The sequence below is a fragment of the Epinephelus fuscoguttatus genome, linkage group LG1 (assembly GCF_011397635.1).
Source record: "Epinephelus fuscoguttatus linkage group LG1, E.fuscoguttatus.final_Chr_v1".
In the NCBI taxonomy this organism is placed as follows: Eukaryota; Metazoa; Chordata; class Actinopteri; order Perciformes; family Serranidae; genus Epinephelus; species Epinephelus fuscoguttatus.
In genome coordinates this window covers 14,523,478-14,546,213 of record NC_064752.1, presented here as the reverse complement: position 1 = coordinate 14,546,213, position 22,736 = coordinate 14,523,478, and the positions used below count along the sequence as shown (strand labels likewise).

Genomic DNA, 22,736 nt, shown 5'->3' with positions numbered 1-22,736 from the left:
ATGAAAAATCCCCATTAAAAGCTTCCAAACACCACCGGACATGTTCCAGCAGGAATATGGGGAGAAATATACAACATCTGCAACTACGTGTTTCCCTGACTTTAACATGCAGCTGTGTAGGCCTGGAGCAGATGAGTGTAAAGAAATCCAGTGCACTATGATGTCATAGTGTAGACAGAGTAGAAAAAAGTTTGGAAACTAAGTCTTCAAAGTGTTCTTTATTGTGACACACAAAATAGAGAAAAGCATTGCAAGTCCCCTTTAAAGACAGGCAAGTAGGGCACATCACAGTTGATCAGTAAAGATTTATTTACATTTGGCATTCTGATTACTAATTCAAACACTACATAGACACTCTATAACATGCTCAGTTATAGCCATATTGTCATGTCATCAATTTTCCATGAGGTAGTAACATCACAGAAGCCAGCAGATTTTCTGCAGACAGGAAACTAACTCTAATCACAGCTCAGGGAAAAATAGGTCAATGAATAAACACGTTTGGGTGCAAGATTAGCATATAATTACTGTTGATTCTCGGACGTCTCTTGTCAAAATGCTCTTTGCATCCAGTAGATAAATTGAGTAAAATGTGCACTCAAACACAACAAAATCTAGTTTGAATTCATCACATTTGTTATTGTTGCTTTAGAGCATTTGTGGATAACATCAGGAGCTATTCCTTCATTACTCTCTTCTTTCTCATCCTTTATTTTCTTCACAGTTTATTGAAACACATTAATACAATAATTCACAAAAAAAGCAGGTTTCAGAAATTGGCACATCCTTTGTTTCCCATTCATTTAAAATGGAGCAGCCATCTCCAGGAGTTCACTGCATCACCCTAGTCTGAAGGAGGAGAGAACAGAAAACTGTTAAAACATGTAATCAGAGGAGTAGACTCCAAGATGTAACAAATAAATTTAAACATATTTTTACCTTTAACAGCAAGTTTAGTTGAACACTCCACTCTGCCCAGAGGGTTCTCTGCAATGACTGTGTAGTCCCCGCTGTCCTTGGGTCCAACTTTGAGTATCACCATGGAGCAGACCCCGCATGTGTTAGTGATGTAGTAGTTAGTGTTGGTGTTGAGGCTGATGCTATTTCTGTACCAGGTAACATGGGGTTTGGGGTTTCCCGTCACCGCACAGCTCATGTAGCACTCATAGCTCTCTGGACTGTTTCGCATTTTTAGCGGAACAGAGAATGAAGGAGGCGACTCAAAGCTGCAGTCTTTAGAGGGAGGAAGGCTCAAGGAAAATGTTTCTGAAAGGACGCAAGAAAAGAAAAGGGTTAAAGGGTATAAATTAGGGATGGCCAAGTCAGTTCTCAGAAATCGGAATCACGGCTGATCAAGGTGTTTTTTAACTGATTGGAATCAGGTTTATTCAGCTATATAGAGGATTGATCCTTTGTTTAATGTTAGCTTTCACACAGGTGTTTTTAATTGTGAAGCTTTAATGCAGAGACATGCAGAGTGCAGCCATCTCCAACTCTCCGCTCTCCTTTTCTACTCCACCCTGCAGAGCTCCCGTGTGTGGGCCTGAGCCCCGCCTGTGGTTACACACAACATGCCATAACTGACATCAAAATGCAGTATGAGACTGTTTATTATGTTGTTGTTGTTTTTTTTACCAAAGTTATGAGTTCTCATTTCATTTCAGCTCAGTGTGAAAGTCTCATGCGTTTATAGACAGACAGCGGTGCAGAACCAACGACATCTGCACTCACCACGCCACTGCAAAGTGCAACAAAAGCCTCAGGATAAAAAAAGAGTTTCACATTAACATAGCCTAATGAAAAAAACAACAACACAGTTTTGTATCACGTTATTTAAACCTGCCTTTTCTTTTCTTCACTTCCCAGACTGCCGACTCAGATGGGTTGGAGACCCCCATGTCATTCTTGGTGTAGACCCGGAACTTATACTGCCGTCCCGGCATGATATTGATGACAGTGAACTTGTTATTGAAGAGATGATCGGCCACAGTTTGCCAGGTGCGCTTCACAGAGTCGCGTTTGGTGATCATGTAGTGCAGCCTGTCGTCTTTCTTCTCATCTGGAGAGGGAGTCCAGGAGATCGACACTGTTCCTGACACGTTCTCCTCCAGCTCCACAGGGCCTGGAGGCTTGGGGTCATCTGGAGACAGGTAGGAAAGGATTTTTGAAATGTTGCTATTAGTCTTGCTCTCTTTAAACTTTCCCCATGCATCCCTCAACGCCAAAGTGTACACAAAATATAGCATGCACAAGATTTTGAACATATTGTCAGCAGTGACTTAATATTTTTTGAATTTTTGCATCTTAAAGAATATTAATAATTAAAAGCTTAAATAATTAATTCTGGAAATATAAGAACCATTTTTGCTTCCTCCAAACACTACAGCAACTTTTCCAAAAAGATGTGGCATATGATATCACATTGCAAATCCATAAACCTTTGGCACTTTTAACTTCTGTTTGTCATGGATACGTTTAAATATTATTTTTTAATGTACCTGTGACTCTTATCTCAACACTCGAGGTCTCCTGACCAACAATGTTCTTGACAATGATTGTGTAGATCCCCGTGTCTTGGCGTTCTGCTGAAGGGATCATTATCTGCGACGATGTGTCTGTGTTGCTCATTGTTACATGCTTGCCGACAGGAAGTCCGTCCTTTAGCCAGTTGATAGTTGGTATTGGAGAGGCCTGTCAACAGCAGCAGATACTGGGCTGAGATGTGGGTTTATACTTTTTTGTAGAGCAGCAACTTTAAACAGGACATTGAATAAAACTTAGCGTTTTTGTGTTCCTAAGTATTTGCATGAATATTATATCGAACCTCAAAGTTGAAGGTGACTCGAGCAGCGTTCCCAGCTTTCATCACCACAAAGTTCTTCATTTTTTTGTCAGTGAAGTGAGGCCTCACTGTGACAATGTGGGGAGAAATTGAACAGATTAAATTAAGGTTAGATGTCAAATGTCTGTAGTCAGTTCATAATTCCCAGTGACTCACCTGGAGGAGGCATTGCAATGATGTAGTTGGGCAACTCTTGAGGCTCACCGTCTCCACCCTCATTGGTTGCTACAACTCTTACCCAGTACATGGCCATAGACTTCAGACCCATGATGGTATAAGAGTTCATAATGATAGCATTGGAGTTACAGCGACCCCATTCTGGGTTTTCTGCTGGTCTGAGCTCCACAAAGTAGCCTTTGGCCTCATCTTGGACCCCTTCCTCCTCTGTGGGTTTGTTCCAGCCCAGTGATAAGGTTGTGTATGTGGAGTCGGTCACCTTCAGGTCGATAACTTTACCAGGAGGCTCTGAAAGTGTAAGCATTAAAGCACTGACATATAAGCAGTTGATCACTGAGAGAAAAAAGTGATGCCTTCACACTTACTCCATGGTACAAAGGTTTAGTCATCGTTATTTCTATCCTCTTCAGATCTTTGTTAAGTCAAAAGGATTATTTTGAGGATCCAAGTAGGATTGAAACGTTGGGGTAACACTCTGAAACCTGCAGCAACATGACTCCAGACACCTTTCACAAGTATTCTTTAATACTGAGCAAATTGGGTTGTTTTCATTAAGAAAAAAAGGACTCAGCAATTTGGCATAAAATATCCTGCAAATCAAAGAAATGTTAGAAAATTAGCTGAGAGAAAGGGAGCATTATTAGAAACGTATATTAAAAAAAAAAAAAAAAAAACAAGTGGAGAATGCCCAGAAAATTCTATGTATAATATTAAAATTATATATTTATAATTATACATTTAAAATTGGGTGGCAGAAAAAAAACACTGTATTCTTATGTAATTATTTTCATATCCTGCTCATGTTTGGGTCATTTCTTTTTTCCTATTTCCATGTTTACCTCAGGTTTCAAAGGGTTAATTAAGCCCCACAGATTACTTCCATTCTTGTGTTTCTTTGCAGTGTATCCCAGGAAGTTTGTCTCCAGTCAAAATGATGCTTTTGACTCTAAGAAGACCCCAGTAGAATTGAAATGTCTTGATTAAACTTTGTGGCATGGAGTAGGTGTGCAGGTGCTACTTTTTTCCTCATGTTCGCTGTTTTTTTGATAGCGTTGCACCTACAAACATCAATCATTAAGGTCAGAACAGTATAGCCTTTATTGGCTTATTACTCACTCTTTGGATCTCTTGCAAACACAAATTCAGAAGGCGCACTCGGCTCTCCGGCACCAGAAATGTTGATGGCTGATACACGGAACTCATACTCAAGGCCTTCAACAACATCCTTCACTGCGTACTTTTTCTCTGTTGGCATTTAAAAACATATAGTTAAGACTTAAACTGTAGGAAATAATCTTTAGTTTTGCACATTTCTGTATTCAAACTGTAAACAACGCTGTACCTCTGATGGGCTCCTCGGGTGGGTTTACTAAGCCCCACAGATTACTGCCATTCTTGCGCTTCTCCACATTGTATCCCAGAATGTTGGTTCCTCCGGTGTTAGTGGGTGCAGACCAGGCAAGATTGATGCAGTCTTTGAAAGCACTGACAATTTTTGGTGTAGAAGGAGGTCCAGGGTATGCTGAGATATGGATAACATTTTAGAAAGAGGCTAACACAAAAAGCCTTTTGTATTTGGTACACTGTCAGTAAGTGTTGCTGTGCTTGTAGGAAAGCTTACCCTTTGTCCCTGCCTGAATGTCATCAGTCTCCATCATTTCACTGATGCCTTGCTCAGTCTCCGCCCTGATGTGGTAGCAGTACTTTCTTCCATGATCCACGTCAGTATCCTTGTATTTTGGCTCTGGGCCAATCTTGCCCAGTTTCTTCCAGCTGTTTCGGCCAATTTGCTGGCGCTCCAGGATGTAGTCTGTGATTGGGGCACCGCCGTTGTCTTTGGGAGGCCTCCATTTGAAGTCAATGCAATTTGCAGAACTTTCAATGATATCCACAGGGCCTAAGGGTGGTGTTGGTTTATCTGCAGTAAGAAAAAAGAACAAACACTCATATCCATGTCTTATATTATTTATATAAAATTTGTACAGATGAAGAACATACAGTTCTCAACATGCAGTGCGACCTTACCCAACACAAGGAGCTGTGAGATGGCCTCAGTTGTTCCACATTCATTCTTAATCTTTATCTTAATTTCTCCTGATATTTTGCGATGGCACTTTGTTAGCACTAGGCGGGTGTGTGAGGAGGACTTCTCGATTTTGGTGTGGGTGTCTTCCAACAGCTCCTCGCCCTCGCTGTACCACTGGATCTTCATGGGCTCCCGGCCAATGAAAGACAGCTCGAAGGCTGCCCCTTTCCCAGTTTTGATTACAACAGGTTTTTTGAACTCTTCGAGGTCCTCAGATTTAATTCTTGGAGGATCTAGTGAAAAAGCACACAGCTTTTTCAAACTGAGACTTTTATTGCTGAGCTGTGAAGAAAAATGTTTTACACACATTCTCACAGTGGCTGCCCTTTTGTTCAGCTTTAGTTGGAGTACCTCAACTTGAGTACAGTACCTTCAACACTTAGTGCAGCTTCTGTTTTACGGCCATCAGCTTCACATTTGTACTTTCCAGCATCCTCTTCTTTGCAGTTTTTGATGATCAGTTTGCGATAAGTCCCATCTTTAACAATGCAGATATCCTCTGTAGCCGTTATCTGAAATGCACACACATGTTACCACTTTTAAATCTCAGAGGGTTAAAGATGAAAGCTATTCCTGTATCAGCTCTTCCTCACCTCTATCCCATCTTTGTACCACACTCCATCACACTCCTCACTGCTCAGCCTGCAGACCAGTTCTGCATCAGTACCAATGATTGCAGCTACATCTGACAGTCCGCTGGTGAAGTACACTCCTGGGTCTAAATGGAAATACAAAGTTATTGTTAACTGGGAACAAAAAGAGATGAACAATATAGCAGTGCTTAGAATTGAATGACTGTGTTCTTGCGCGTACCAATGACTGTTTCAGGGACAAGTGGGCCTGCTCTCACTCTCTTTCTTTTCTCTTGAGCGGGCGCTTCTCCTTCAGCATCAGCAACTTCAGTAGGGGCCTCTCCCTCCTGCTTGGGTTCTGATGATGCAGGCTCAGCTGACTTTTCCTCAGCCCCTTCCTCAGCCCCTTCCTCAGCCCCTTCCTCAGCCCCTTCCTCAGCCTCTTCCTCATACTCTTCTTCATCCTCTTCATCGCCTTCTCCCTCAGCAGTGGTTGTTTCTACACCTTCTACACCTTCTGCACCTTCTCCACCTTTTGCCTTTGCCTTTGCCTTTACCTTGGCCTTTGTCTTTGTCTTTGTCTTCGTCTTTTCATCTCCCTCATCTCCCTTTTCCTTTGGTTTCACCTTAGCTTTAGCTTTAGCTTTAGCCTTAGCTTCAGCTCTGGCTTTGGCTTTGGCTTCTGCTTCTGCCTTTGCTTTAGCTTCGGCTTCTGCTTTCTCAGCTGCAGCAGCAGCGGCAGCTGCAGCAGCAACTTCTGCCTCTGCCTTTGCCTTTGCAATCAATTCTTCTCTCTCCTTTTGTACCTTAGCATTTTGCTCCTGAGCAATCTTCAAAAGTTCAGCTCCACCACCACCTGCTCTGGTTGTTTTGCGAGCTTTCTTCTTTCCATGTGAGTTTGGGTCATTGTCAACTAACAAAAAGATACACAGTACCAGGACATTTTTAATGCTTTATGAGACATTTGCTGTGTTTGATCAACTTTTTTGAACAGTAAGTGCTTTGGGGTTGCATTTTTGATGTATGAAAGGCGCTATATAAATAAAGTTTGATTGATTGATTGATTGATTGAGTAATTAAAATATATCGACGGTACCTTCCACTATAAGCCAGGCACTGCAGGAGACAAGTCCAGTCACAGCCGCATAGATTCCTTTGTCCAATGGCATGCAGTCCTTCACCACCAGTGTGTGAATCAGCATATCCTCTGACACAAGGATGTCGTATTTGTCCCCCTGCTCCAGCTGGACATTCTTTCCCATCCAGTTAATCTTTTTCAGGGGCTGTGAGATGACACACTCAAACACAGCGTCCTCTCTTTCCTCCGCTTTCACATCTTGAATCTTGACCAAGAAGTCCACTGGGGGAGCTAGACAAAGCCAAAATTATTGTTAGCATAACATGGTATCTGTTACAGGACAACTCCTAGCAAGCATTCTCAGCTCTTGTTGACTGTTGTGATGGCATGTAGATAATCAATTTGGTGCATCGTCTTACGTTTGAAGTCCGTTGAGAAGATCTTAACTCCATCAACCTCCACCTGGTATAATCCTGCATCATCCGGCTCAACACCATTGATGCTAAACACAAACTTCTTTCCCACTTGCCTTAGTCCATGTTTTACCTCTGTCTCCGCATCAAAAGGAATCATAACTCCATCCTAAGTAAACATAAACAGTCAGAACATTATGTACCGTGCATGTGAATGTGTTGCAGACTATCAGTGCTTTTGTTTAATTTATCAACCACTGAGTAAACAAGTAAATATTTAAAATGGAATAACTCACCTTGAATAAGAAGATTTTGCTGCTGGGGTCTTTCAGTGACATTTCAAGTTCAAACTCTGCATCTCCACTGTCTTTCAGTTCAATGGGCTTTAGGTTGCATAGCCTTTCAACAACCTGTAGTAATAAGAAGTAAGAGGAAAAAGAGAGTTTGTAGAGTGTGCATTCATTCACACAATGATGACTGCTGTGTTGGTTTAGAGTATACATGTATATATGTATATATATAATTATAATATAATTTTCGTAACCAGCTAGAAGTCTCATTGAAAATTAAAATTTGAATTCAAGCTGAAACATACCCTTTCTTGCTCTTGCTGCCTTTCGAACTTCTTCGCGTTTAGTTTCGTGAGCATCCCACGAAAATCAGTGACACCGTACTGACTGCAGATGCTCTCATAATCTTTCTTGTCCGCACTCATCAACAGTTCCCAAAAGCTATCATCAATTTCACGTTTCTTCTCTTCTTTTGCCTCCATGTCAACCCTATAAAAAGAAGGAAAAGAACAATTAAGCAGTGTAAGGTGATAATCATACATGGTTAGGAAAAACAACAAAAACAAAAAAACACAGTCATTTACATTTGCCTATTTGTAAATGTAATACTTACTTATTTTTTAAGGCCTTTTTAAAGTCCTCAGGCACCTCTCGGATGGCTACAACAAAACGAGCAGCATGTTTAAAATTTTTATTCAGTGGCTGACCCTTCTTTATTATAGATTAAACTTAGGCTGTGTACCTGTTCTTGATTCTTGCATGGCTCTGCTCTTCTTATAGCCAACTGAAATGGAAGAAAAGGAAGTGAAGTGAGACTGATGTGATTAATCTTAACAATTGGTTTATATTTGATGTGTAATGGAATAAAAGTGAGTAACTGACCCTCAATAACATTCAGCGTAGCAGTTACAACCGCTTTTCCATATTCATTTCTGGCATAACACTTGTAGGTATCGGCCTGATCCGCTGTTACATCAGGCATCTGTCAATCAATAAATGATCATCAGTGTTTTTGGAAAATCCCGATGGATGACCTGTCGAACATTCTGATTGATGAATTGATCCATCAGCCTTCATTAACTTGAATAAGCATTCTAGAGATGCTCCAATACCAATTTTGCCTTTCCAGTACCTCAACTTTTCTGTCAGCAATTGATGTGATACCATTGCATTAAAAAAGAAAAATACACAGCTGTATACCACTAACCCTGAATGGATGTGAGGCTAAACCCTTTGCATACAGAGAATGAATGCCATAGACATGCTTAAATTTTGCCAATGACCAGCATTACACTATTTATTGGACTTCACTTCTTCTTCGCCACTCTAAAACAGAGGTTGCCAGTGGCTGCACAGCGCAACATGCTATGAAGGCTACTGTTTTAAAGCAGCAAAGAGGAATTGATTTCTGGGAAAACTGTCATTGTTATTGCAGGTGTGAAACTATTTTTAACAGGGTTCCTGCATAAGTCTTAAAAGACATTGTATTCATTAAAAAAAAATTTAGAGATTTTTGGACATGAACTCACCCCTACATTATACAGTATGTATTTTTGCACTAAAAACATACTGGACAGGAACTGTAATCAAATAACGGCCTGGTGCAGGTCGGTGAAGAAAAAAAAAAAAAAAGGCCTTGAGCAAATAGCTGCCTGGTTCTTTTAAACGCCTGGGGTCAAAATCGATTTTGTGAAATAAACACCCAGGCTAAACTATTTGGAAAAATATGGTAGATTTTATTTAATTTGTGTTCCACTCCAGAAAGTGACATTTTTAAAGGACATTGTATTAATTTAAAAAAAAGGGCCTTAATTGTTAATTAAAAATCTTAATTCAATCTTTCAAAAGTCTTAAAAATGTTCAGACATGGGAAGTATTATTTTATTTATTGTTTTTCTCTGACTTTGCATAGTAAAAATCTTAAAATGATTTCTATCTATTTTCAAAATAATTTAATTTTATTTAATTTGTGTTCCCCAATGTGTTGTGACATTGGTGAATAAATAATTTTTCTCTGACATTGTATGTTTGTCTATGTTTGTATTTTTTCCCTCAATTTTGATTATTGTAAATATGGTCTTAAATAATTTTATAATTGGCATTAAAAAAGTCTTTAATCTAATTTCCCTTAATCTGTAAGAACCCTGTTAAAAATGTATTAATAAATTATATTGGATTGGATCGATGCAAAGACCCTCATACTCGCTGATACTCTGTCCAGTATTTTAGGCAGTATCACATGTCTATCCCATATTGGTATTGGTATCAGATCAACTGTAAAGCATTTTCTGTGACACATGGTCAGTGATCTTACCTGTAGCTGGTGTTCGCCAGAATTTTTATCTTGGATGATTTTGTACCTTTCTTCATCAATTTCCCCATTATTTCTCACCCAGGACACAGTTGGTGTTGGATTACCAGTAATTACCGCTCTGAAGATCACCGGTTTCCCTAAAAAAAAAAAAAAAAAAAAAATGGCAGCAAGAATGTACTGTTGTGTAACTATGTTAGAAAATCAAAAATGTATGTGTGATTAAAGGTGGTGTTTTACCTTCTTGAATAGTTATAGCGATGGGTTTCCGAGTGAAATCTGGGGTGGTCATGCCTTGCGGTAGTTCTTCCACATACTGGGTGATCATGACTCCAGGCACCTTTGACCTCTTTCTAATTTTAACTGTCATTAAATGAGATCAGTTGCATTATTGACACATTTATGAACCTTTGACAGCTCCGATATAATTCAAGTTCATATATCATATCATCAGAAAAAGCTGTATGTATTTAGTTTTAAGCACACACTATTGTCTGGCAGTAATTTGCAGTTGAAGACAAGCATTCAGACTCTAATTACTCACCCTGCCCCGGAGCAGTTGGCTCCTCATCCTTCGCTTTACGAATTTTAAACATCTTGATTCAGACAACAGCTTCCCTGTTAATCCAAAGACATTACAATGTACTTTTAAAACACTTGACACTTAATAAGGCGACACTGTTTACTTCACTGGTATACCATTTTAATTGGTCTACACTTTGAGCATTTCTTGGATAATGTAATTGGGTTTTTCCCCCATGTCAGTGTCGAACATACCCAAAAATTCCAATGTATTCTGGAGCTGTAAGCATGACCTGACCACTCTTAGTAACCATGAGAGTCCCCATCTGTCTGACATGCAGTTAATCTCATCCAGATGGTCTGAATCTGTAATGAATATCACTTATCATTGTTTTAACTAGTGGCTGAAGGCAGTGTGGCCGCTTTTACAACATGACGCTGATGCATTTTCAAGTAAAACACATCCTTTGTGAGACACTTAAGATGCAATAAGACACAATTTATTGCTCCCTCTAATAAAAAGGGCTACATATTGTGGCATTATGTGGCGTCAGTGTTAAACCTTGACGTTAAGACATATATCCCAGTTGGTGTCAGGACACCTGGGTTTGTAACTCTATCTGTGCTATAATTGAAAGGATTCCTGCGATCACAAAATACTTAACATTCCCTTTGTAGATTCCTGTGAATGACTGGCCTAATTTTGCAGGCAGTAGGTCACATACCCCATAAAACATCCATCATGACTCAGAAAGCGGGGTACATGGCTGACTGCAAATATAACAGTTGTATTTACCGTCTTTGTATTTAGGTTTTGCTTTCTTTTTAGCCTTAAATTATCTTAAGAAATAGGTGAAAAGATAAAAAGAGAATATAGAAAAGGTACTACCATAGGAAAAGGTTAACATTTGTGTGGTTAAAAATAGCCTCTTTTCCCTTTTTTTTCTGTAGTTACACCATTAAATAAAGTTTTTCTGAAACTATTAAGTGGTCATTTTGAACATCAGGTATTACCTTAATTACTTTAATCAATTCATAATTATGCAAAAGTGTATAATTAGTCAGGTTTCATGCTCCAGACGCTATAGCCAATATTGCTTTATTGTAGGAGCAAACTTCAGTCACAGCTTTTCAGAATAATATCAGATACTTTAGAAGCATTTTACAAGTATAGAAATGTATTAAAAATATACATATAAAATAATAATAATAATAATAATTATAATAATAATAATAATGATAATAATAAGTTCCTTTATGCTCAATAAAATAAGTCATATTATCGCAACATATTTCATCTCAAAGACTGAAAGGGCCACATTAGCAGAGATATTTGTAAGATATAGCATTGTGTGTTTAAGACTGACAAATGGCTTCATTCAGAAAAGCATTTACACCCTAAAGTAATTTATTCTAATTAAGATTACATTTGAATTAGAATACATATCATGTGGTAAATATCACCTCTTTATATATGACGTAAATTAAACTTCTTATTGTATCTCACAGGCTCAAGTACAAACTAATGTAAGCACTCTGTCTTCCCCGTACTTCTGTTAATCCTCTATTTTTACGATCTCATTAGTCTAATGACAGAAGCCTTTTGGTCTTGGATTACATTTGATAGCCACTTAAAATTATTAGTATGAAATTTAATTAAAATAAATTATGCCAAGTTCTGTCAGTTGATGAAGTGTCTGCATATTTCTGTCTGCACCACCCGGTGCACTGCTGCGAAACTATATTCGTCTGAGAGAGAAAATAGCTTTGCCAAGGGTGTGAACTGATTCATGAAACACTTGTCAGGTCTGTGTCCTAAGTCTCAGAGCTGTGTGTGTTTATAGCAGAGCATATACTTTTAGTGTGTCATTTCTTTTGGGATAAAACACTAAATTAAATATCGCATTAAAGCTCAGCAACATATTGTATCCCTTGTGCTAAACCCGGAGAGGCAAGGTGGTTTTTACTTTTTATTACCCTTATTTGCAGGAGGGAAGTGCAGCAGCGATTTAACTGTGAATACACAAATACTACGTTGGTATGGAAAGTGTATAGTTTCTATAGTTTGACTAGCGCTACTCTCTTGCTCCTGCGCAATCATAAGTAAAAAAAGAGTTGATATTTTTCAACATTTTTTCGATTTTATCATTTCTCATCAAAAAGCATGTTTGTCTAAAAACATGTTTCATTACTGTACATTAGTGCAGCTAATCCCATTGGTTCTTACCATTTATGCTCAAGGTTAGTAAACGGTAATATGCAAAACAGTGTCAGATTAGCACATATTTAAATAAATTAGCTCACAGATTTTAATAATATATGCAATCATATAAGGAAATTTCCCAGTAGCTGATAAATGTACTTACTATCTTCACTCAAGTGAACTGCTGTTCTCTGTTGCCGGCCAGGTTCCAGCTGATTCTTGAGTGTTGGCTCTTCGTTTTGAGAGGCAATGCAGTCTTTCAGTGACACTCAAAGCAACCAAGCCCACTGCTTTTTCACTGAGGCTCCTGGGGATAGGTTTACTGACTTGCACTTTGGCCCCTCAAGTGCTATAGGTTCTTGAAAAGGGGCCACCAGAGGAAACGCAGCAGTAAAGCTTTCTAATCCCTCCCTCAAAACTGGAATTTCAGCAGCAGGGTGCTTTTGGCTGCTCTTATTAAAAAGGGAAGTCTCATGAGAAGTGACATAGAAGTGCCATGGGCTGAGCTGCCTCTCCATTAGTTTAATTTGCACATGTAGGCTGCCTGATTTCATCCCAGCATTTAATGAGGTAAGTGTCAATTAATTAATTGTGTTCTAGAAATGTTTAGAAGACAAGTTTAGAAATGCCTGATTTAATGAATCAAAATTTAATGCTAAAGTTTACCCCTAAAATCAGACAATATGCATGAATGTTCAATGTATTTACTCACTGATACAACTGGGGACATATGAAAGCAAACAAAACAAGCTAAACCTCATTCCAATACCAGTGGGCCACAGTTATTATTTAATGCCTTGTTAGACTACAGCAGAACAGAGCTACAGTTACATAGTAGTATATATTTTAGCATTGTAATGAGCATGTCACACTGAAACTGAGAGGTGTCATCCTGCACTGCTCAGACAAGTTTTAGCCCAGGGTGCAACAGTTGACCCTCTCTTCTTCAGTGGCTCTAAACTTGGACTAATGTCTGACCTTACAAAAAATACGCTCAGAGAGGTAACACAAGAAGACTGGGCATAAATTATTCACATAAACCTTCATGAAGGTGAACAAGTGGTATGAATTTTGATACTTGCCAGCCATGTCAAGGCTTGACCCATGGCCACAATATGCGCACATCTATCAATCAGACAGGTACATACTTTTTTGGTTTTTAATATTTCTACACTGAAATGTATTATCTGTTAAGTGTGAACGTTTTTCACAGCGACACAAAGGTCAGATTAAAAATTCCACATCACAATAGCAGTATGAAATATTTATTTACACTAAACCCACACATATTCTTTTTGTGTAACAGTCAGTATCATATACAGTACATTTTTCATGTCAGTATTTTTTGCCATCTTGATTTTATTTCGGGGGGGAAGACTGTAAATCCACAGTTACGGAAACACAACAATCGCAACCAAACAATCACCATTCATCTAAAAATAATTGTAAAACACAGATTGTTCCATTGGCTTTAGTCTAATCTTGACATAGCACTTTTAAAATCAGCAAATCACTGCAACAAAGTGTCTTGTACTGTAAATACTTTTCCTGTTTAACATGTGCTTTACCTCTGTTAAAATACGCCATATTGCACACTAGTATTTCAAGTGTCTGTTTTATTGAGATTGCACAACTGAAATCAGAGCAAACAAAACATGTTTGTGGCTTTCTTGCAAAATTTCTAGGTCGTTATTGTGAGTTTAGTTAACAATCTATAACAATCAATCTATTGTTCTACATTTGACAGGGTTTGCTTAACTCTAAAGATGCAGCCTGTAAATTACCAGCAGCTTGGTTTCTCTATGCATTTTAGAACAATTCTACCATCTTCAGTGTCTTCATTTATTCTGTGTGAAAGGAAAACAAAGGCAGTTGTTAGTGTCAGGTTTTGAAGATCGTCACATTAGTGTAGAACTTCTTTAAACTAGCTAAAGATTTACCTCTCACTGACAGTTTGGTGGCACACTCTGCCCTCCCCAGCAAGTTTTCTGCAACAATCTTATACTCCCCGGTGTCATTAGGTCCAACCCTCAATATGAGCAGAGAACAGACTCCACAGGTGTTGGAGATGAAGTAGTTAGTGTTGGTATTCAGACTGACGTTGTCGCGGAGCCACGTCACATGAGGTGTTGGGTCCCCTTTTATGGCACAGCTCATGTAGCATTCGTAGCCCTCAGGAGCGGTGTGCATTTTTAGTGGGACTAAGAACTTGGGAGGACACTGCAGATTACACGTCTTCCTTTCCGGCATGTTCAGAATGAACTTTTCTGGAAGAAAGTAGATTAGGCGTTGCATCAGATTGGAATTTAAAACATCCAACAGGAGGACATGATTCAACATTGAGCTTAGCGTGGTGCTACAGGTACAGTAGGACTGTTGATTTACAGGTGCAATGCATGGTGGCCCTACTTATATAGTAGAGTTCTTTACAATGATACAGCAAATCAACGTGGTATTAATATTGTGTTCCAGTGCTAATAAAGTGCCATCTAAATGCTTTGCAGTATCAAAATTCTATGGATAGCGATTAAAAAGACTTCTCAAAGATACATGGTGTGATGATTGGATCAAATCAAGCCAACATATCATCCAGATTGACTGGCTGGATATCAAAAGAATATCGTCATAAAGTCTTGACAGAAAAGAAATATTAAAGGGCAAAACAAAGATTGATCTTAGACTGATGGTGAGGCTTAAATCAGGAATGTCAAACATACTGCCTGAACCTGCCAAAGGGTCCAGTCAGGCCCACTGGCTAACTTTGCACAACTAATAGTGATGCATTTGTGAAGACTTAAGATGTGTCCAGTTTTAGGAGCAAGTTAAACAGTGGGTAGCTTTTTTCATGTAACATGCTGCCTCAGAGGTTTTCCCACTTTTACCAGAATGCAGTTCTTGTGGTATTTTTTATAGATATTTAACATTGTGTAAAATATTGTCAATCAGCAGCTTTAGTACAGAAGAATCAGTATCAGATTTCTCTCTTAAAACAGTATTGGTGGAACCCTATTGCGAAGACACTTTTGATTTGCAAATGGTCTGTAAGGCAGGGGAAGACTTAACCTGCTTCCGTAATAGCTTCAACTTCAGTTTGGTGTGGTGATGTTAGGATTACTACACAGGAGTGGGAATGTATAGAAAAATGCACATGTAATGACAGTGACATCACAGGCTGTTTGTCATCTCTTTTGTAAACTGATGAGCATTTTTAAAATGTACTTCATTGAACTAAAATAAAGGAAATACATTTGGAGGCATTTGTTATTTAAAGGATATTATGCAAGGGTTTTACCATCCAGCCCACCTTCGATCAAATCGGACTGTATGTGGCCCATGAACTAAAATGAGTTTGACATCCCTGGCTGAAATGATTGTTGTATTTGTCTGAAAATGTGAACCTGCAAAGTAGATGTGTGGCCCAATGGCAGCCGTTTTTTCAAATTAATGAATATAGTAAATAGAATTGTGTAACCTTTAAACATTGTTACGAAAGATGCACAAGGATAGAGAGTACGCAGACGGTTCAACTGCTCGTAGCTTTACTGCTTTGCAGAGGCAACTCAAGAGGTAGAGGAAAGAGGAACTGCATTTGCCTAAAGTAATGTTTTACCTCCCCAGGATGTTCATTTGTATATCAATTTGTGAGGAAAATGTTTTTCTCTCATGCCTCCGGTGATCAAAGAATCCAAAAACAGAAAAAATTGATTCGCAAAGAACTGCAAAACTATATCAAAACATCTGTTTACAAACTCTCACGCAACTCACGCAGTCCAAGTCTCATTTATCCAGGCGTATACTCAGTACAATTTAGACAGGCAGCCCTTTCATATGTGGAACTGAACTCAAAGTGAAACTTATCTATGCTCTCCTCAATGCCAGACTCCATTGTAATATATATAATATATAATATATAATACTATAATTTTACCTCGGTGGTCATGGGAGTTGCTGGTCTACCACTGCCTTGATTATTTAGTTTGTTTTATTGTGTGACTTTGGTGTTTTGAAGGGTTAGTTCAGATTTAGCAAAGTCCCACAATATGATCAAGGCAGCGCCCGTGTTCAGCCAGGTAAAATTACTGTTTTTGTTAACGGAATCTGGCTTTGAAGATAGCATAGATAAGTCTCAACTTTGGTTGTAAATACTAAGGTGTTATCAAAAATGCATGTGTTTGAGAAGTTGTAAGCATTCGACTGGATAATCAAGGTTTGGATTATGCTGAGTGAGCTGTGTGAGAGTTTGTAAATGGATGTTTTGATATAGTTTTGCTGTTGTTAAACGTGGACCCCTTTCACTTCAATTCATCAGGAATTCTTTGTTCACTGAAGGCATTTTGGAAAAACAAATTCACCGTAACACAGGGTGAGTGATTTATAAATAAATTATCATTTGGGGGGGTGAAGTATTCCTATAAGTCTATGTCTTGTTAGAAAATGCAGTGTTTCTCCAAATTTGTCCAGTATTCACATACCTTTCTTGTGGGATATCAGCCACTTTGGTGATTCAGAGGGTTTGGAGCAGCCCATATCATTCTTCGCGAAGACTCTGAACTGGTATTCCCGGCCTGGCATTATGTTGCAGACTGTGAATCTATTGTTGAAGATGTGATCTCCAACGGTGTTCCATGTTCTTTTACTTGAATCACGCTTCATTACCATGTAATGCAGCCTGTCGTCACGTTTCTCATCTGGAGATGGGGTCCATGAAATGGTCACTGTGCCAGGCACGTTTTCGTCAGTTTCCACAGGACCTGGCGGCTTCGGCTCATCTGGAATTAAGATACAAAAGTTTTCTCTCTGTTTACAGCATATGGAAATAGAAGGAATTATTTGGATTGTAAAAAGGTACAGTATTACACCAAACTCAACCTGTGACTCTAATTTCAACGCTGAATGAGTCTTGGCCGACAATGTTCTTGACAGTGATGGTATAGATTCCAGTATCTGAGCGCTCAGAGGAAGCAATCAGAAGCTGGGATGTTCCCTCTGCGTTGCTGATGGTCACCTTTTTAGGCACTGGCACTCCATCTTTCAGCCAGGTGACCTCAGGCCAAGGGGAGGCCTATGAAAAACACAGTACAATTTTGTCAGAGTTGTCAGAAGATGACATGAGATCACTGTGCCTTGTCATGGAGATGAGTCATCTTCATTACTTCTGAAATTACCTCAAAGTTAATGTTGAATCGTGCAGAATTTCCTGCTTGCACCACCATGAAACTCTTTATTTTGGCATCCGTGAATCTTGGTCGCACTGGGTGAAAAGTAGGATGAAAGCTGGTCATTATTTGTCAGAAATGTTTGTGTTAACAATTGCTGAGGAACCAGTTTCATCATTGCAGTTATCTTGATTGTTCAATACAAGGCTGCAATTATCCTGATCAAGGTAACTCTTACAGTAGAGTGATTTTTGGAGTAGCTATTAATCTCTTTAGGTTAACTAGATGAAGCCTTGCTTTTCTTTCCCCTCCCCACATCTGCATAATTGATCCAGATCAGTTTAAACATTTTAAACTCGGTGATTATACAAGGTCTTTAACTGTTGAATAGGGCTGTGAAATATATCAATTTTATATCGGTATAGTCATATGAGACTTGATATCATATTCAATTTTGGATATTGTAATTTTTTAAGTGTTTTCTTTCTGCATTTCAGTAAAGTCATGTCATTTTTTGACCTTACCAGACTGTTCTAGCTGTTCCGTTATTTGCCTTTACCGAGGGTGCTTTCATACCTGCCCTGTTTGGGTCGGTTCGGTCAAACTCAGGTCAGTTTGCCACCGAAGTCCGGCTCGTTTGGGCAGGTGTGAACACAGCCATTGCACTGGTGACACCAGAGCAACTGAGCAACAAACTCTAGTGCGTTTGTTTGTGGTGAGAATGTGTTCTGACCTCTATCCGAACCAACTGCAGTCGCATGACACATTATTTGTGTAAAACATGAGCATGTTACAGTCCTGGAGGATTATTAATGTGCGCCTCCTCATGTACTGCCTTAATATGCACATTCAGCACATCCAATGCATCAAAACATTGTTTTCTAGTTGGAGCCAAGGTCTTGTGCAAGGCATTTTATCTGGTCCGTTTGTAAATGCTGCTGCAAGAACACAGACCGACTCTCGGCAATTATGCAACTTTGTCATCAAATTAGTCCCTGATACAGACCAAAGCAAGCAATACTTTATTTTCTCCATACTGCCCAGCCCTGCTTTTAATTATTTTTACTGTTGAGTCCCTGTAATCACAATATTCAATATAACAGTTTGACATCAGTAACTTTGACTTGATTTTCTTACCAGGAGGGGGCATAGCGAGGATGTAATTGGGCAGCTCCTGTGGTAGTCCGTGTCCTCCATCATTAGTAGCAATGACTCTCACCCAGTACATGGCCATTGACTTCAAGCCTTTCACTGTATAGGTATTCATGGTTATCATGTTTGCATTGCAGCGTTCCCATATTGTGCTTTCTGCGGGCCTGATCTCCACAAAGTATCCTTTAGCTTCATCCTCAACCCCCTCAACATCCTTGGGTTTGGTCCAAGAAAGGGACAGGGTTGTGTAGGTGGAGTCTGTCGCTTTAAAGTCTATGACTTTACCAGGAGGCTCTGTAACACATGATTCACATTCAGTGCTGCAGTTTGTAGGCTGTATGAGGTGTTGATAAAATACTGACTGTGATAACAGTTCTAAATGTCCACCTACTTTTAGGATCTCTGGCAAACACAAACTCAGATGGTGCGCTGTGTTCACCCGCTCCAGAGCTGTTGATTGCTGCCACACGGAATTCGTACTCCATGCCCTCGATTAAATCTTTAACTCCAAATTCCTTACCTTTGTAGGAAAAATATGCAGTATAGGAATCATTAGATCTTTACCTTGTGTTGTAACAGGCTGCAATAAGACGATCAAACAGAAATAAGGTATGGATAATAGAGTAACCTCTGATCATCTCATCTTGTGGGTTGACTTGGCCCCACAGGTTGCTGCCCTTTTTGCGTTTCTCAAGGTTGTATCCCAGAATATTGGTTCCTCCGGTGTCGGCTGGAGGAGTCCAAGTGAGCTTGATGCATTTCTTGGAGGCACTTAGAACCTTTGGTGCTGATGGAGGTCCAGGATATGCTGTGCACACAGAAGATTGGGGTCTGTGAATCACTTCATAGTCAAAAATGCAGAATTGCTTACGTACTGCGGAATAAATTCATTGTGATATTGGAATTGCAAAGGCTTGTTTTGTCCTTGGTGATGTAGGGACTACTCACAGAGCTAGCTGATGAGCTACTTTAGCTGGTGAGCCAATGGCTACAATGCTTGCAAGATGGGAACATGTTAGTGCTATGGAATCACAATAGCTCTCAAGCTTCTGTTTACTATTTAATGGTGTTTGCATTCCCCCTGGAATCTCATTTCTTAGGATTATATATCATTTTATTTAATAAGCAGTTACTGAAGAGTTGCTAACATGACAATAGATAGACATAGTTTATTCATGAGATGTATTTGTAGCATCAACTACCGTCTTACAACTGTCTGAAAATCAGGCCTCTTTTGGAGTGGAGGAATGTTAATAAATACATTACATTTACTCAAGTACTGTACTTAATTGCAGTTTTGAGGTACTTGGACTTTACTTGAGTATTTCAATTTTTGCTTCTTTGTACATCTACTCCACTACATTTTGGAAGCTACAATTGTAGCTACATTTATTTTACATGTTGGCACATGGTCGCCTCACAGGAAGAGGGTACCTGATTTGAACCCAGGGTGGGGGAGCCCTTCTGTGCAGAGTTTGCATGTTCTCCCCATGTTAGTGTGGGTTTTCTCCAGGTACTCCGCTTTCCTCCCACAGTCCAAAGACATGCAGGCTAGGTTAATTTGAATTGACCATAGGTGTGAATGTGAGCGTGAATGGCTGTCTGTCTCTATGTGTCAGCCCTGTGATAGTCTGGTGACCCGTCCAAGATGTACCCCGCTTCTCGCCCAATGTCAGCTGGGATAGGCTCCAGCTCCCCCATGACCCCCAACAGGATAAGCCATTATGGAAAATGAATGAATGAATGATCCTTTTGGTGACATTGACAAGCTACCCAGTGGTATGTATAGCAGCAAAATTAGAGTGATGTCCACATTAAGTTGTCAATGATTGTAATTTCATAGCCTTTATGATATTCTAGGGCCATTGTAGTACTTTTGCTTTTGTGCTGTTACTTGAGTAAGATTTTGGATGCCAGACTTATCCAGCCAGACATTATTTCTATACTGATGTATTGCTACTTTTACTTAAGTATAAGTAAGATCTAAATACTTCTTCCACCACTGCTCTTTTGTGGAGCAATATAAAACTGGATAATGCAACACTACTGAAAAGTAACAATGGCCTCCTCGATTTTGGAATCTCGAGCTCTCCGTTCCACTCAAAGGTCAACAGTTTCAAGAGAGTTGGCCGTTTGTCAGTGGTGCACATTTGTGGGTTAATCAGAGTTGAAGTCAATGCAAGAGATTTGTGCATATTTTCTTAGCTCCCTTAAATGAATCTGTCACTGCTATTCCACTGAAATTTATTTTGCTCAGAAATTTTAAATGCTGGTGTGGCCTTTTTTAAAAAGTGGTATTTCTAATATTATAGGGTTTTCATAACATGGGTCTGACTTTACCTTTTGTTCCAGCTTGAATGTCCTCTGTCTCCATCAGCTCACTGGTGCCCATTTCAGTCTCCACTCTGATGCGATAGCAGTACCTCTTGCCATGGTCTACGTCAGTGTCCCTGTATTTAGCCTCCGCACCAATTGGCCCCACCTTCTTCCAGGTGTTGCGGCCAATTTGTTGTCGTTCAAGGATGTAGTTGCCGATCTGGCAGCCACCAGCATCTTTTGGGGGCCTCCACTTAAATTCAATTGCAGTGGAGCCAGCTTCAACAATCTCCAGAGGTCCCATTGGAGGAGTGGGTTTATCTGTCAGAAAACAAAGCAGCATAGTAAGAATTATTTTTCTATACTGAACATGTTACCTTAGGTGTAATAAAATAGTTGAGCTGGACAGGTACTGTATACATATATGCAAAATACCGTAAAATATTGTTTGTATACATACCAAGTACAACAAGCTGGCTGAAGGCCTCAGTAGTACCAAACTCATTTTTGAGTTTTATCTTGATTTCACCACTGTCCTTGCGTTGCAGCTTGTTTAGAAGCAGACGGCTGTAACCCTCCGAGTACTCTAACTTGACATTTGAGTCTTCCGAAAGCTCCTCACCCTCACGGTACCACTGGATTTTTATAGGTTCCCGTCCAATGAAAGGGATTTTGAAGGTAGCTTTGTGTCCTTTTTTCACGGTTACAGGAGTTTTAAATGCTTCCAATTCCACTTCAGAAAATCTGGGTGGATCTACAATGATGGGTGAAACAATACAGATATTTTAAGCTGCTTCATGCTATTTATGTACTTTAGATAAACATTAGAATGATATGCAGTAAATCCTTCTACTAATCATGACCACGACCTGTGGGCACTCTGACTAATTTCTAAAGTGTTTTTACCTTCAACAGCAATCACAGCCTCTGTCTTCCGTCCATCTGCTTCAAATTTGTATTTTCCAGCATGTTCCTCTGTGACTTTTTTAATTTTCAGCCTGTGGAAAGTTCCATCTTTTGAGATGGTTATAGTATCGGAGGATTTAATCTGCAAAAAACAAACATTTTACTGTAGCACAACAAATAGGAACAAAGTCTCATCTGCAGCTCTACATGAGTACACGATAATCACCAATGCCTAGTGAGTTATATTGATGAAACGATATCAGCACCTATTCGCTACCTAATGACCACATTAAGACCCTGGGCCTACCTCCTCTCCATCCTTGTACCAGATTCCCTTACAGTCTTCACTGTTCACTTTACACTCCAGCTCTGCTGCCTCTCCAATAATGGCTTTGCAGTCAGAAAGCCCAGCTTGAAAGTGAACTCCTGGTTCTGAGGATTCATCAACCAGTAAGTTAGTGAATGCAATGACCAACAGCTGTCACCTGTTCACAATTTATGGTTTAGTTGTTTCAAGTTTTTGTATTGCATCCATGTAAGGATGTGTACACACTTACCTCAAAGTCAAACATCACACATTTTCTTTCTGCATTATTGTTGCTATCATGTATTTTATTACCAATATTTGATTATAAAATACATGCTAAAATGCAGACGTGATGTCATAAAATATCAAACTTAAAGAGACCATACCAATCCAAGTTTGTAAGGG

General features: G+C 39.4%; 2 protein-coding genes across 4 annotated transcripts in view; both read right to left on the bottom strand.

The window, feature by feature from the left end:
- Nucleotides 1–205: 205 nt before the first annotated feature.
- igfn1.3 (immunoglobulin like and fibronectin type III domain containing 1, tandem duplicate 3) lies at nucleotides 206–10,365 on the bottom strand. The gene is made up of 23 exons (XM_049603800.1): nucleotides 10,314–10,365; nucleotides 10,010–10,132; nucleotides 9,773–9,909; nucleotides 8,341–8,440; nucleotides 8,201–8,242; nucleotides 8,072–8,117; nucleotides 7,764–7,947; nucleotides 7,465–7,578; nucleotides 7,175–7,337; nucleotides 6,774–7,046; nucleotides 5,919–6,590; nucleotides 5,699–5,823; nucleotides 5,476–5,617; nucleotides 5,045–5,338; nucleotides 4,641–4,937; nucleotides 4,362–4,541; nucleotides 4,136–4,264; nucleotides 2,999–3,307; nucleotides 2,825–2,910; nucleotides 2,499–2,691; nucleotides 1,844–2,140; nucleotides 940–1,266; nucleotides 206–849 (listed from the first exon to the last, which is right to left on the bottom strand). Exons 1-23 carry the CDS (start codon nucleotides 10,363–10,365, stop codon nucleotides 845–847), a joined length of 4,290 nt encoding a protein of 1,429 aa, XP_049459757.1. The 3' UTR covers nucleotides 206–844.
- A 3,378-nt stretch (nucleotides 10,366–13,743) lies between these two features.
- The window catches only part of igfn1.1 (immunoglobulin like and fibronectin type III domain containing 1, tandem duplicate 1), a 36,129-nt gene continuing 27,136 nt past the window's right edge, over nucleotides 13,744–22,736 (bottom strand). For all 3 annotated transcript variants that reach the window (XM_049599332.1, XM_049600830.1, XM_049600034.1), the window contains 12 exons: nucleotides 22,332–22,456; nucleotides 22,025–22,166; nucleotides 21,579–21,872; nucleotides 21,143–21,439; nucleotides 19,431–19,610; nucleotides 19,194–19,322; nucleotides 18,788–19,096; nucleotides 17,660–17,745; nucleotides 17,364–17,556; nucleotides 16,967–17,263; nucleotides 14,435–14,761; nucleotides 13,744–14,341 (listed from right to left, as the gene is read on the bottom strand). In XM_049599332.1, the coding sequence (XP_049455289.1) occupies nucleotides 14,337–14,341; nucleotides 14,435–14,761; nucleotides 16,967–17,263; nucleotides 17,364–17,556; nucleotides 17,660–17,745; nucleotides 18,788–19,096; nucleotides 19,194–19,322; nucleotides 19,431–19,610; nucleotides 21,143–21,439; nucleotides 21,579–21,872; nucleotides 22,025–22,166; nucleotides 22,332–22,456 (2,384 nt within the window). In that variant the 3' untranslated portion in view covers nucleotides 13,744–14,336. The remainder of the gene's footprint in view (nucleotides 14,342–14,434; nucleotides 14,762–16,966; nucleotides 17,264–17,363; nucleotides 17,557–17,659; nucleotides 17,746–18,787; nucleotides 19,097–19,193; nucleotides 19,323–19,430; nucleotides 19,611–21,142; nucleotides 21,440–21,578; nucleotides 21,873–22,024; nucleotides 22,167–22,331; nucleotides 22,457–22,736) is intronic.

What these genes read in the sequence shown, in the direction of transcription:
- igfn1.3 (XM_049603800.1), bottom strand. Translation starts at nt 10,365, where the DNA reads ATGTTTAAAATTCGTAAAGCGAAGGATGAGGAGCCAACTGCTCCGGGG. An exon ending in CGCTATAACTATTCAAGAAG is followed by an intron (nt 9,910 to 10,009) that starts GTAAAACACCAC and finishes TTTTTTTTTTAG; the next exon opens with GGAAACCGGTGATCTTCAGA. An exon ending in CATGCAAGAATCAAGAACAG is followed by an intron (nt 8,118 to 8,200) that starts GTACACAGCCTA and finishes GTTTTGTTGTAG; the next exon opens with CCATCCGAGAGGTGCCTGAG.